Genomic DNA, 16,125 nt, shown 5'->3' on the forward strand with positions numbered 1-16,125 from the left:
TCATCTTTATAAATGGGAGAACTTGCATAATTAGTGGCTGACTAAATACTTTTCTTCCCCACTGTATGTGATGTTACAAAAACGTTTTTATTAAAGATTGGATTCTACTTTTTGCCGGTGGTTGGATCATTCACTTCTTCACGTATGTCCTATGCTGAGGCAGCAGCTTCCATCCGTCGGCAATCAAGATGGCATCTGGTCTGGGGTGAGCTGTTTTTTCCTCTATGTCTATTTAATGAAACATAAAAAAAAAAAAAATACAAAAAGTGGTTAGTGTGAAACTTGAAAGATCTAAAGTTCAACTAGATAGACCTGGGTCTTTTTTCAATCTATGTAACTATGTAAATTGTAATACAGTTTGTGATGATATGTAAAAAAATAAAAGCAAAAAACAAAACATTGAAACGCAAAAACCTGATTTATAGTGAACCTGTCACCAGATCTGGAGACTATAAGCTGCGGCCACCACGAGTGGGCTGTTATATACAGCATTCTAACATGCCGACATTGAGGTCCCGCGCAGGCGCACTACAATACTTTACTCTGCCCTACAATACTTTGATCTGCGCAGGACCTCAATGCCGGACGTAGGACGCGTCATGCACCCAGGCTTCAGAAGAAGGAGAACGGAGACACCCATCTGACCATTCTGCACCGCACCGACCGTTTAGGTATCATAAAGTCATTTTTACTTTCTACATAGCAGTCTGGGCTCTTATATACAGCATGTTAGAATGCAATTAATCGTGCAATCGCATTTGCGATCGCACCCGCTTCCATCGTTTGTGCGGCACGGGCAATTTGGTGCCCGTGTCGCACAATGTTGTAACCCCCCGTCACACGTACTTACCTCCCAAACGACCTCGCTGTGGGCGGCGAACATTCTCTTCCTGAAGGGGGAGGGAAGTTCGGCATCACAGCGACGTCACACAGCGGCCGGCCATTAGAAGCGGAGGGGCAGACATGAGCGGGACGTAACATCCCGCCCACCTCCTTCTTTCCGCATTGCTGGCGGGACGCAGGTAAGCTGCAGTTTATCGTTCCTGGGGTGTCACACGGAGCGATGTGCGCTGCCTCGGGAACGATGAACAACTGGCGCGCAGAAGGACGTTCGATATTTTGAAAATGAGCGACGTGTCAACGAGCAACGATAAAGGTGAGTATTTTTGCTCGTTCACACTCTCTCGTAGCTGTCACACGCTACGATATGTCATACGATGCCGGATGTGCGTCACTTACAACGTGACCCCGACGACATATCGTAGGATATATCGTAGCGTGTAAAGCCCGCTTTAGAGCCCACTGGTGGTGGCCGCAGCTTATAGTCACCAAATCTGGTGACAAGTTCCCTTTAATCAATAAGTCATTTTCTGTAGGATGCAAAGGTAACTGCTATGCAGCACAAAGGTTGATATTTCCTTTCCTACCTGCAATCGGCGATGAGAGTTGATCTCCGTGGAGCACAGAACTCGCTCACAATACAAAGGTAGAAATGTTTCCGCACTCTCAGGCATTACATTAACATAGTGCAGTCACAGTCCCTCCACAAACCATATTTCCATGTAACAAACCAGCCAAATCACCACCGCTCTTGCTGACAGATCTTATAACGTAAATCACTGCGAACTGTAAATAGAAACTAGCAGACGTAAATCTCACTGGAGACCCGGCGGCAGAACCAGGCGGCTTGTATAACAGGTGAGAAATTGAAACAGAGATGCATTTCCCAGTCTGCCGTGTGAATGTAATCAAAGGAGAGGTTCTTGTGTTATCTCTCTAAGGGCGGCCGGCGCTTTACCGAACACAAAAAACCCAAGGAAAGGCCGTGAATTATGTAAAAAGACACATGAGTGCGTAATTTAAGCCCATATTCCCTGTACGTCCTTTTGGCGGATGGTTGTGTCTTTATATGACTATTTCACTGGAAATCAAATTAATTTTTATTGTCTTTGATGGTGATTGTATTACCCGTATTCCTCAGAATTTAAACCTTATTGATTCTTTGCTAAAGTGCCATCTTTTTTTGCAATATATTAGAATTGCAATTGCATAAATATTTGCACCCACCCCTTCCTCCTTATGATAACAAGGTACGATGCACCCTGATCACTTGTAAGGTACAATTACAAATATCCACAAATCCCCCAAGGGTAAAAGTGAAATGCAAATAATCAGCTGCCAAGAATATTACAATTTTAGAGACGTCTTTACAATTTGTACTACGGAGCCTTTGATAACAACTTTTAGCCTTTATTTTCACATTTCTTTTAGTTGCATCTTAAAGCGCACCAATCAGCAGGATTTGGGCGCCAATAATGTTAGGGTGAACTCTTAACCAGAGATCACTAGTTGCCTACTGCCTGGCCAAATTGGTATAGGCCAAGTGCATGCATAAAAGAATTCACACCAGACACAGTCGGATATGAAGTCTCTTCTTGGTCACTAGAAATGGCACCGAACAGACTGAGGAGACTCATGCGTCCTCTTGATATAGGCTAGGGGCATACACAAGTTCAGATATGCCCATTTAGTGGGACAGTTCATGGGCTAGCGAATGGGGAGATCCGTGTTGCTGTTGATGGGCGGGTCTGACCAGTGGATGAAACCATGACGATGGGAGGGACGTCATTTAGTGGATCCATGCATGCTGATGGTTTGGTCTGTGATGTCATCTGATCTTTGGGTTGGTCATCTAGCTTGACCAGGGGTCTTCCCTTATATAGTGGTCTTCTTTCATCTGGACATTCCTTGCATTCCAAGCAAGGTGTAGATAACAGGAAATGGCGGCCATCTTTATATCTGTGTCATGTATATGATCTGAAACCTGAATTATGTAAGGCAAATCGACATATTTCCCACAATCCCTTGTCAAGAGGTTAATTAAGTATTTGATGGAAAGGTCCTCTTCAACAACCTAAAGCCAGTGCAATACTGGCACTATCATACTGATTCTATACATACCTTTAGTTGTTAACTAGGATGTATGGGGTACTTAACACAGTGCGACATCAATAGCGATTGCTAGCGATGTCGAGCGCGATAGCACCCACCCCCGTCACTCGTGCGACATTTGGTGCTCGCTGCTGTAGCGAACACTATCGCTACGGCAGCGTCACACGCACATACCTGCTCAGCGACGTCGCTGTGACCGCCAAACAATCCCTCCCTCAAGGGTTAGTTGCGTTCGGCGTCATAGTGACATCACTGCGGCGTCACTAAGCGACCGGCCAATAGAAGCGGAGGGGTGGAGATGAGCGGGACGTAATATCCCGCCAACCTCCTTCCTTCCGCATTGCCGGTGGAGGCAGGTAAGGAGATGTTCGTCGCTCCCGCGGTGTCACACATAGCGATGTGTGATGCCGCAGGAACGCCGAACAGCATCGTACCGGTAGCTGCAGCGATATTAAGGAAATGAACAACGTGTCAACGATCACCGTTTTGGAACGATTTTGCGATCGTTGATCGTCGCTCATTAGTGTTACACACTGTGATGTCGCTACCGGCGCCAAATGTGCGTCACTAACGACGTGACCCTGACGATATATCAGTAGCGATGTCGCAACGTGTAAAGTGCCCCTATAGGTTTTGAAACACAAGCAAGTACAGTTTGTAAAATGAGCAGCTTTTTGAATGGCAGCAGCTGCCAATCAGCTGATAGTTGGGGTGGGTATTCATAGTGATTCCCGCCCCCCTGCCTATTGTTCTTCCCTTTGGTATTTATGCTTATTCTATTATAGAATCATTTTACTAAGTGGCTAGAAGGACCTGTGCTGATGTCATACCCATGTGACCAAAAGGGGGGGGCCTCAGCCAACAGAAAAATAATGTTGCTTCCTCGTATCAGCTATGTTGTCTGAGGCCCCGTCCCTTTTGGTCACATGGGTATGACATAAGCACAGGTCCTTCTAGCCACTTACGCGGGCGTCACACAAGTCGATCTATCGTGCGATATGTCGTCGGGCTCACGGTTTTCGTGACGCACATCCGGCATCGTTTGAGACGTCGTTTCGTGTGACACCTATGAGCGTCTCAGAACGATCGCAAATCGGTTACAAATCGTGTATCGTTTACACGTCGTTTATTTTAAAAAAATCGTTTATTTTTCTTTGCGCCGGTTGTTCATCGTACCCGGGGTAGCACACATCGCTCCGTGTGACACCCCGGGAACAATGAACTGCAGCTTACCTGCGGCTGCCGGAAATGCTGAAGGAAGAAGGTGGGCGGGATGTTTACGTCCAGCTCATCTCCGCCCCTCCACTTCTATTGGCCGGCCGCTGTGTGACGTCGCTGGGATGCCGAACATCCCACCCCCTTCAGGAAGAGGATGTTCGCCGCCCACAGCGACGTTGCTCAGCAGGTAAGTACGTGTGACGGCTGTTTAACGACTTTGTGCGACACGGGCAGCAATTTGCCCGTGATGCACAAACGATGGGGGCGGATACGATCGCTCGTGCGATCGCACAATAGATCGTAATTAAATTAGCCACGTTTAAATGTAGAGTCCCAGATGGAAATAAGGGATTCCAACCCTGAATCCATCACTAATCTCCAAAATCGGAGACCTGACCGTGACAGTAATACGATATATTCTGCAGTACTGTATAGATTTTTTTTTTTTTAAAACTGTTCCATGAGCTTATCTGGTATCAATATTAGTCTAGAACAATATCATGCACATCCAATGAGTGTGATGATCACTTGTTTATTTTGCAGGAATAACCGCAGAAGTTCTCGTGGTGTCTTCTTTTGACGAACTACAAAGGAGATCAGTGGAGGCCAAAGGAAAGATTGTGGTCTACAACCAGCCATTTATTAGCTATGGGGAGACTGTGCAATACAGGTCACGGGGAGCCTCTGAAGCTGCTAAAGTCGGGGCTGTGGCCTCTTTGATCAGATCAATAGCGCCGTTCTCTATTAACAGGTTAGTTTTATGCTAACTTCAATAACATCTGTAGCCACTTCTTTTTTTTTTTAAATTCTTTATTTAACATTTTAGAATATAACATAGATGGGAACCATCATGAGACTTTCTTACAAATTATGACAATGTGGATTCAGCAGAAAAAACTTTAAGTATATTAACAACTTATAACACTGTCAGGTGGTTTAAGGAATAAAGAAAAGGGGATGTAAGAACAAGAAGGTGGAAGGGGATGGGGGGGAGAATTATGAGGAAGAATATAGGGGTATAATACGCGAGAGAGTAAGGTAAGAAAGGGGGAGCAACAGGAGCAAAGACAAAGAAGAAAAAATAAAACCTGCTAAGTTTTCTGGTTTTTTTTTTTAATCGAAATGAGACTTCTCATTGCATGCTGATCAGACGCAACTTTTCAACTAACTTCTTAGTATGATAACAATGCATTTAGCCAAACCTCCCAGTCATTTAAATCTTTTCCATGTTTGATTTTTGACAGTCTGATTTTTCAAGTGTACCTGTCTGGACTGTCTCTCTGATCCATTCTTTAAATGAAGGTGGCTCTTCACTCTTCCAATGTCTTGTTATGACTATTTTAGCAGCATTAAGTATTTGTGGTAACAGAGAATTTTTCCTAAGGAGTGTCTTTGAGGGATCTAAGTTGAGGAGAATGAATTCAGAGGATAAGGCGGGCTTTGCACGTTGCGACATCGCAAGCCGATGCTGCGATGTCGCACGCAATAGTCCCCGCCCCCATCGCAGGTACGATATCTTGTGATAGCTGGCGTACTGAAAATTATCGCTACGCCAGCTTCACACGCACTCACCTGCCCTGCGACCGTCGCTCTGGCCGGCGACCCGCCTCCTTCCTAAGGGGGCGGTTCGTACAGTGTCATAGCGACGTCACACGGCAGGCGGCCAATAGCGGCGGAGGGGCGGAGATGAGCAAGATGTAAACATCCCGCCCACCTCTTTCCTTCCGTAGAGCCGCCGGCGGCAGGTAAGGTGAAGTTCCTCGTTCCTGCGGCGTAACACACAGCGATGTGTGCTGCCGCAGGAACGAGGAACAACATCGTACCTGTCGCGGCAGCATAATTATGGAAAAGTCGGAGCCTGCAACGATGATACGATAACGACGCTTTTGCGCTCGTTAATCGTATCATCTAGAATTTACACACAACGATGTCGAAAGTGACGCCGGATGTGCGTCACTTTCGATTTGACCCCACCGACATCGCACGTGCGATGTTGCAACGTGCAAAGCCGCCCTTAGGGTATTTCTCCATTGGTCACCTTTTTAATATGGTCTCTAATTTTTTCCCAGTAATTTTGGATTTTTGAGCATTTCACCAGGATATGTGACAGGGTACCTGGTTCAGAGCCACATCTCCAGCAGAGTGGGGAATTCAGCTGTTTATTTTATTTAATATTGGAGTTTTATACCATCTTGAGACTATTTTGTAGTTTAATTCTTGATACCTCACCGAAGTAGTGAGAGAGTGAATGTTCCCTAGAATTATTTGGATTTCTTCTTGGAGGAATTTTGTATTTAATTCTGTTTCCCATTTGTTCAAAAAGTCTGGAACATCAACATCTTGGGATAAGTTTTTATGTATTTTGGATACTATTTTTTCATTCTTTGTTGTGTTTAGAAAGAAATTGAGTAATGGTGGGTCCATAATTGAGGAAGAGATATGTGGAAGGTGTAGATTTATCGTATCTTGTAGGATCTGAATATCTACTTTCTCCAGCTTTAGGGGTACTTCACACACAGCGAGATCGCTACTGAGATCGCTGCTGAGTCACGTTTTTTGTGACCTCACTAGGGATCTCGCTGTGTGTGACACTGAGCAGCGATCTGGCCCCTGCTGTGAGATCGCTGCTCGTTACACACAGTGCTGGTTCGTTTTTTTATTGTTGCTCTCCCGCTGATAAGCACACATCGCTGTGTGTGACAGCGAGAGAGCAACAATCCTGAATGTGCAGGAGCCGGCGTCTGACAGCCTGCGGAAAGCTGTAACCAAGGTAAACATCGGGTAACCAAGGTGGTTACCCGATATTTACCTTCGTTACCAGCCTCCGCAGCTCTCACGCTGCCAGTGCCGGCTCCTGCTCCCTGCACACGCTAAGTTAAGCGGTGTGCGCTGGTAACTAAGGTAAACATCAGGTAACCATACCCGATGTTTACCTTAGTTACCAGTGTCCGCAGCTTCCAGACGCCGGCTCCGTGCAAGCGCAGCGTCGCTTGCACGTTGCTGCTGGCTGGGGGCTGGTCACTGGTCGCTGGTGAGATCTGCCTGTTTGACAGCTCACCAGCGACCATGTAGCGACGCAGAAGCGATCCTGACCAGGTCAGATCACTGGTGGGATCGCTGCTGCATCGCTAAAGTGTGACGGTACCCTAAGTGTGGAAATAAGTGCATTAAGTTTACCTTTATTCGGTGAGTCCTTTTTGTCTATTAATGACTGTATTGGCATGGTTTTATATTAATCCAGGTGGCTGAGTTTTTTTCTTGAGTGATCTGTAGCTATTGGGGATTAGGTGAAGAATAGGAGTGGCTTTACAGATCCTTGGTATCAGATTCATTTTTTTATTTGATTTATGCCAAAGTTTGAGAGTTGTTATGGTATAAGGATTTGTGATACTGTTGTATTTGAATTTGTTAAAGGAAGTAGGCCACAAGTAATGTAGAAATCCTCTATGTAAATCGCTCAATTCAAGTATCGTCCAAAGTTTTGTTGATGTGTGGGACTGAAGCTCAACCACTCTTACTATATGTGCTGCGGTCCTATATTTTTCGAAATCTGGAAGGTCAAGACCTCCTCTATGTCTCGGATTTACTAGAATTTTGTGTTTAATCCTATGACTTTTCCCTGCCCATACAAACTTTGATATTATAGCATTCATTTTTTTTTTTAAATTGTTGAGGGATATCTATTGGGAGGGTTTGTAAAAGGTAAAGAGCTTTGGGTAGAATTATCATTTTTATCAGATTAATTCTACCAAACCAGGAAATCGGGGGGCGTCTTTCCATGACATCAGGGAAGATTCTACTGACTTTAGTAAAGGCATAAAGTTGAGTTTGTAAAGGTGATTGGAAGAATTACTGAGCTTGTACCCAAGTAAGTGATGGAGGAACATTCTTTAAAGGGAGAGAGAGTAGACAGCTTTTCTTTGTTTTCAGGTGATCATAGGATATGCATTATATTGGACTTAGAGAAATTTATTTAAAAGTTAGAAATTGTGTTAAAGAGACGCAGTTCTGATAGCAATTCTTGTATAGAGTTATTTGGGTTTACCAAAAAGAATAGAAGATCATCTGCATAAGCAGCACATTTACGTTCAATTGTGCCAGTATTCAGTCCTTTGATCTTAGGGGATTGTCTAATTTTTTGTAAAAGGGTTTCCTGTGGAAGGATGAATAAAAGGGGGGACAATGGGCAGCCCTGTCTCGTACCGTTCTGTATATCAAAGCTGGGGGACAGTATATTATTCACTTTGACTCTGGCTGAGGGTGGGGTATATATATATATAAAGGCCAGTATTTTTTGTAAAAAATTTTTGGGGAAGCCAAATTTAATGAGTGTTTGTTCTATGAAGTACCAGTCAACCCGATCAAATGCTTTTTCCGCGTCTGTGGAAAGGACCGACAATTGTATTTCCTGGTGTTTAGCCAGGTGAATCGCGTTGATTGCCCTCATCACATTATCCTTGGCTTCTCTACCCTTAATAAAGCCAACTTGTTCCGGATTTATCAAATTTGGGAGAAGTTTCTGCATTCGATTCGCTAGTATTTTGGCATAGAGCTTCACATCATTATTAATAAGTAAAATTGGTCTGAAGCTGCCTCAGGAGGTGGGGTCTTTTCCTTCTTTCGGTATGAGACTTATGTGTGCCTCTAGAGATTCCTTCTTGAATTTGTTAGATTTATCAATATGGTTAAAGTAATCTAACAGGTGTGGAATCAGTTCAGTTTTGAAATGCTTATAATATCCTATTGAAAAACCATCAGGGCCTGGGCTCTTACCATTTGGGGTTTGATGTATAGCTTCCTCTATTTCTTCCTTCGTTATAGGGAGATCTAGCGATTCCTTTTGCATAGCTGCAATTTGGGAAAGGGTTAGATTCTTGAGAAATTCTTCCGTTTTTTCAATTTTTTCTGAGTCAGATTTGCAGTTAGCTTTTAGATTATATAGGTTTAAGTAGAATTCTGAAAATGTTTTGGCGATATCTTCTGTTTTGTACTGTAGCCACTTCTACATCAGTGACCATGGCATTGAGACCAATCTTTAACTCTGAAAGTTTTTCTGGGCTTTATTTTTTATTAAAGGAAACTTTTCAGGTCCAGATTCCATTTCTAAGTAAATGTTAGAGGTTATATTTCGGTATTGACTCCAGACTGCATAAGTTCCCCTTCTTTCTCTGCTCTTATGTTTCTCACAAAATTGTTTCCAAAATTTTTTTCCAGAGCATCCCACATAGTCCTTACCTCAGTGTATCAAATTGCCTTCCTTTAGTGAAAGGGGTGGTTCACTCATATTTATTATTTGCTAGATCGATATTATGTTGAGAAACAATGTTTTATGTTGGCAGTAGTGCCTGTAAGAGGCACTATTGTGGACCGCTGTTTCCCTAACCTGACCCCCGGGCTCCGTGACCTCGGGCATCTGGTGATGTCACGTCAACTTCCTGCTGATCTGACATCACCGCGGTCAGCCGCAGTCTCCGTGAGTGATTGGCTCTGGGCGGACTTTCACCGCTCATCACAGGCCAGAGTGACAGCCCATCAGCTTCCAGCTACCTCCACCTTCACAGCAGAACGCTGCAAGCAGGAGATGCCATGGACTATGACGAGTGGTGAAACACCACCCACAGCCCAGTCACTCAGGAAGACTGGGGCCGGCCGCGGGGACGTCACGTGATCAGGAAGTAGACATGACATCACTGGATCCCCGAGGTCACGGAGCCCGGGGGTCAAGTGAAGAAGAAGAGCAGACTGCAATAACGCCACTCACAGGCACTATTGCCAATATAAGGTATTTGAGAGAAACATAGTTCCTCAACATAATATCGATCTAGCAAATAATAAATATGCGTGAGCCACTTCTTGAAGCCTTCAAGTGCAACCTTGTGTGCAATGCAACACGTTTGCAATGCAAGTTAATGGGGAAAAACTCGCAAAGTAATGAGTAACTTGAATGCCGTAATATTCGTGCGAGTAGTGAATAGTGCCAACCCTGACGCAGGCAGTTGCCGAAACGATTGTTCGTCAGGTGGGCGCCATCCCGGTGTGTGCGGTGTGCCTGCTATTTTGGTAAATGGTTACAACTTTGGCTTAGTATCCTTATACACTGGATGCAGTGTGTAACGTTAGGATTGGGCATATTGCCTTTAGTCTCACCGCTGAGGGATATTGTCAGTCTCTTTGTATAATATCAATGTGATGTAAAAATTGCAACTTATATAGTGTTATATATACTGTAATTATAGATATACAATTTATTGTGTTCTATGGTGACTGACCCCAATTTCCCTCTATTAATATTTATTGATTAGGCACCACCGGGGCTGTGCACCCTGTTTGTATGCTTCCTTTTTTCACCCTGCACCTATTAATAATAAAAGCTTTATATATTGATTAAGATGGTTGATCGTGTCTCTTTTTCTGTGAAGTATTCGTTTTGAGTATAGCGAGTACGAATAGTTGGATACTCGCTCAACTGTAATCATTACAAATACTTCCAGACTTTGGTGGTCAGTGTGGGTGAAGGTATGAGCTAACAGCACTGTGAGATGAGATCTGTATGTAAAGATACATAAGTCAGCTTTGTTATATCTATACACAGTAGCTACCGAGATCAGTCAGGACAGGAGGGCATGTTCTTTTCTACCCTGTATGACACTACTTGCTTTCGATTGGTCAAGCTCATACAGTGGAAGAAGCACACCAACACTCCACAAATCTCTGCTAAGACTCAGATCAACTATAACGCAAATATTAACCTTTACTTTAAAAGCTAAAATCTCCGCAACGGAGAGAAATTAAAACCTAAAAATTATGTTTTACTCAGCTCTGCAGCCGCTATTCCAGATGTGGGCAGTTTAACATGCTCGAACTGGTGAAAAATCCTCTTTTAAGGTTCCTCTTAAATTGCTTTAGAAAATTAAGCTCCTGTGACACCCATTTGTTTAATACATGTGAACTCTGTTTTCATATTTTTCTGGGAAGAATAGCTGCCCTACTTTCTGTAACATTTTAGGCCACTTCTCTTTAAGGCTATGTGCCCACGGGACAATGTATCCGCGGATATATCCGCAGGTACATCCGCAGGTTTCCCGCAGAAGCTCCCCAGAATCCGAAGCTATCCATTGCTGTGGGATTCCAGCAAAATATCTGCGGTAAACCTGCGGTCATTCATGCGACTTACCTGTGGAAGTCCCAGCCTCTATCTCCATAGTGAAGGGCCGGGAATTACGCAGGTATTTCCTCAGGAATAATTGACATGCAGTTACATGCGGCTGCCGGACATCCGCAGTATACTCCACAGCCACACATACCGCAGCATGGACACAGCACTCCCCATGTCCCATAGGATAACATAGGGAGTGTCTGTACTTGCTAAAACTGCGGATTCATCTAGAAAATCCAGATAAATCTGCAGGTTTTCCTGGGGCAAAATCCCGCGGGTACATTGTCCCATGGGCACATAGCCTTAAATTTTTACCAAAGAGCCTTGTTTGGGCCTTAGAGAGGATTTCTGGCACTATTTGTGTTTAAAAAATGACTCGTTATGATCTAAAAATAAAAAAATAATGTATGTTCACTTACCAATGCTGTCACTCTTCTGATAGTGCTGCTTCCTCTTCTGACTAGAATTGGTATATACCACTACCGAGTGATTGGCTGCAGCGGTCATATACCCAATCCCACTAGAAAAATATTTGTATCCATTGTTGTATTCTAAGATCCATAATACTTTTATTTTTCTTTCACGGTAGCTGTATTTTTGGGCTATTATTCTTTACGTAAAGAGTTGTAATTCTCTATAGCAACATTGACCGTAATGATATCCATGTTTATCTGGACGAATGGAAACCGCAGTTTCACAAGTTTTTGGTATGTCAAACTTGTTTTCCTTAGTTTATGGTTTATTACAGTTTCAGCAATACCAAATAGTTATGGGTTTTTATGTTTTACTATTTTTCCACAATTGAAAACACATTATTTTGTGAGAACCATAACTTATTTTTACCTTTTGTCGGTTGAGCTGCATGCAGACTGTACAGGATCAGATTGTAAATATGGATAAGAAAAAGCACCCAATGCAGAATCCGCATGGTGAGGGTAGGGGTGTCACACGCTCCTCAGCACTAATGTCTTCAGGACAAAATGAGTGAGATTTGTTATAGAAGTAAAAAATAAGTCCAGGAATGAAGCTGTACTGATACATGAGAGCTAGTGATGACCTCAACATCATGGAGTCACAGGTCTGACATCCAGCATGTATACCTGGTAGGGACATGCACAAATGAGAAAACACTAAAACAGAGGTCCTCAACATTTCTGACCTTGAGAGCCACATCCAGCTCTGAGAGAGTGTCGCGAGCCATATCCAGCTTCTACCCCCTCACAGTAGTGACACCTAAAGCTCCCTTTAGAGGTATAATGACAGCAAACCTTTTCTGGAGAAATCACACCAAGGCAGTACATCAAGATCCAGGGGTTCCTACCTTACCCCCATTCACATCTGCTCTTTTTTTGCGGGGGCTATTCGCAAAAGTCACCATCTGGAGACCTGGTCCTCATGCTAACGCACCAAGCTGGAAAGCAGCCGCGATCCACACTTCACAAGTTTGCGAGCCGCATGTGGCTCCTGAGCCATAGCTTGGGAGACCCCTGATCTAAAACTAGGAGCAGATTGCAAACTCTGTAGCGGGATCTGAGACTGATGCTTATGCATGCGAGCCACACATTATGGGTTCATGAGCCACATGTGGCTCCTGAGCCACAGCTTGGCGGCGCCTAGTCTAAAACTAAGAGTAAAGTGCAAATTCAAATTCTTTATCAGGGATCTGAGAATGGTGCTTATGCATCACGCTGCGAAACTGCCAGGAGCTACACATCACGGGTTCGCGAGCCACATGTGGCTCAGAGCCATAGCTTGGGGGACCCCTGATCTAAAACTAGTAGCAGATTGCAAACTCTGTAGCAGGGATCTGAGAATGATGCTTATGCACACGAGCCACACATTATGGGTTCATGAGCCACATGTGGTTCCTGAGCCAGAGCTTTGGGGTACCTAGTCTAAAACTAAGAGCAATGTGCTAATTCTTTATCAGGAATCTGAGAATGCTGATTATGCATCACTCTGAAAAACTGCCAGGAGCCACACATTATGGGTTCATGAGCCACATGTGGCTCTTGAGTCAAAGCTTTGGGACCTCCTAAAATTAGGAGCAGATTGCAAACTCTTTATCAGGGATCTGAGAATGGTGTTTAAGCACCTAGCTGGAAAACAGGCGTGAGCTGCACATCATGGGTTCGCGAGCCACATGTGACTCCTGAGCCACAGATTGGGGACCTTCTAAAACTAGGAGCTGATTGCAATCTCTGTATCAGGGATTTGAGAATGGATGACAATTGCAGCCTGACATTTTCACGTTGCCCGTAGTCTTTAATACTAAAAAAAAGCTGACCTGTTTGTATACCACTGAAATGCAAACCACATTCTATTAAATTATTATGTTATGCAGATTGATGGCTATGATCTATTCAAGTACATATGTGACCCCTATATTTTATACTGAATTTATATTGAAATGCCTGTGAAATCATTTTCTACGATAAAACATAAAATTCTCTTGCCGGATGGAAATAGTAATTTCCCGTTTCTCTGATTATTTAGTCGTATGAAGTTGCGTTTAGTTAAATCTAAATTAACCTCCAGAAGAGATAAATATTTAATTTGGTTTGATTAGAAAATACCTCTGTGAGCAGATATTGATTCTGTATGTGTGCTCAAGAAATGGGAAGCCTTTATATATAAATATCAGTTAACTAACCGTTTATGTGAAGTAACGTTCATAGCAATTATCCAGCACACAGAGGGGCAATGATACATCCATCATATGGCAAAATAGAAATACTTAGGAAAAAGAAACTTTTCAGAAAAAGCAATAATCAAACACATACCAGAATATTCAAGATCTTTTTATTATTATTATTATTATTATTATTATGATTATTATTATTAGTAGTAGAAGTAGTAGTAGTAGTAGTAGTATTAGTATTATTAGTAGTATTTTTATTTATTTTTTTAAATTGGATTTTTATTCTGTTGTACAACAAAAACAGTAAATGTAGCCTAACAAGCAGAGGTAAAATAGAGACAGTTATAATATGCAGTAGCGGTTTCTGCATCAAACCGTGCAATACCTTGTCACCGGATTTATAGGTCAGCTTCAGTCCTCCTTATGGAAACAACGGTAATGGGTGGACCCTGACCAGGAAAGAAAAAATCCAAACTGATGTGCAAGAAGTAGAAATCTGCGGCAGACACCATCCAGTATTCCAAAGTGCTTTATTCCATCATAAAGTGCAGTTAAAAGTAGCGGGAAGAGAGCCGGGTGCAGGCCCCTTAATGGATTACGGCTGTTTCGCACTTCCTTGTGCTTCAACGGGTTCTGAAATACTGGATGGTGTCTGCCGCAGATTTCTACTTCTTGGACATCTTTTTAAAATAGAGACAGTCACTTACCACCCGAAAGTTTATTATACCACAATCTAAAAGAGACACAATCCACAATATAAGGAAAGTTTAAAGTAAAAATGTAATAAATATTCCCACTTTGTGCACACGCGACTTCAGTGTGACCATAAGGGGCAACTCTGCTTCTAACACTTATTCGCTCCATCACCTATTTTAAAAGGATAACAATAGGGTAAACCAGGTGCGTATCTTAGGGGGGGAAGCAGGTGCATTTTTCTGCCCCCCCCCCCACCCCACATAGAGTAGGATATGTCCGTTTATTGTGCTGGCTGTTAAATTGACAGCCGGTCCAAAGAACATGTAACATACCAGCTTCCTGTATTTAATTCCCCAGATTTTTTGAGGCGTAACTACAATTGAATGTCTGACTCCCTGCAATTCCAGGGTCGGGCGATGTCCGCAGCATGATCAGGTCATCTGATCACACTTCTGACATCACACTTGTCCTACTAAGGAGTAAGCACACCAACTGCACCAGTGATATGAAGTAAGCTCTCCGATTGGAGCCGAAAATACCCAGGAGTTTTATATGAGGGAATGGAGATTGTGAGAGGGCAGTATGGGGTGGAATGTGAGGGGACAATGTGGTGGGGTGAGGGGACAGTATGGGGAGAATGTGTAAGGGGTCAGCATGGGTGAGGAAAAGTGTGAAGGGCACAGTATAGAGACTGGTAGGGTATGGGGGGCATTATAGAGAGTGGGCAGCAAGAAGATGACTGTATGCAGAGAAGGGGGCATGAGGAGAGAGCATAGTATAGAGACTGGGCAGTATAAGGGGGACACAATGTGTCAGAACAGTGTGTGGAGTGGGCCAATATGAATAAGGGGAAACAAGAAGGGGTGACACTTTAAAGAGAACCTGTCATGTCTCAAAATGCTAATAACCTGCAGGTATAGTTAAAGGGTTATTTAGAGATGCAGATTTGGTGCTGAAATTTTTACACCAAATCTATAATCCTTGGCCCAAAAATGCAAAAAACGTGTTGTGATGCCAATTTGGTTCAGTTTTCTGCCAGGAGGTGCAAATTTGGTGTTGAAATGTCTGGACCAGAATTCCTCCTGGCTGAAAAAAATTGTTTGTTTTTTTTTTCCATTTTTGGCCAAGAGATGCAGATTTGGTGATAAACGTTTTACACCATATTCATGCACCCAATCTACACCTCCTGGCATAAAAAACACCTCAAAACTACATTCGTTATGATGCAGTAGTGATGCGATTTTTTTTGCCAGGAAGTGTAGAATGGGTGCAGGAATATGGTGTAAAAATTCCAGCACCAAATCCAGCATCATCTGCATATTTTACTGTGTGAACAATTTGTTTTGTTTGAACCAAATTTTAAAATAAAAAATATGTAAACAAATCTGCATCTCTTGGCAAAAAAAACCCCCACGGTTTTCTGCCAGAAAATGCAGGTGAGTTCACTGAGTTTAATGAGGTC

At 43.2% G+C, this 16,125-nt stretch overlaps 1 protein-coding gene across 1 annotated transcript in view; it reads left to right on the forward strand.

The window, feature by feature from the left end:
- CPQ (carboxypeptidase Q) overlaps positions 1–16,125 on the forward strand; it is a 718,960-nt gene that overhangs the window by 197,240 nt on the left and 505,595 nt on the right. Inside the window, exon 3 of the mRNA XM_075316234.1 lies at positions 4,714–4,921. Within this exon, the coding sequence (XP_075172349.1) occupies positions 4,714–4,921 (208 nt within the window). The remainder of the gene's footprint in view (positions 1–4,713; positions 4,922–16,125) is intronic.

The sequence above is a fragment of the Anomaloglossus baeobatrachus genome, chromosome 6 (genome assembly GCF_048569485.1).
Source record: "Anomaloglossus baeobatrachus isolate aAnoBae1 chromosome 6, aAnoBae1.hap1, whole genome shotgun sequence".
NCBI classification, from domain to species: Eukaryota; Metazoa; Chordata; class Amphibia; order Anura; family Aromobatidae; genus Anomaloglossus; species Anomaloglossus baeobatrachus.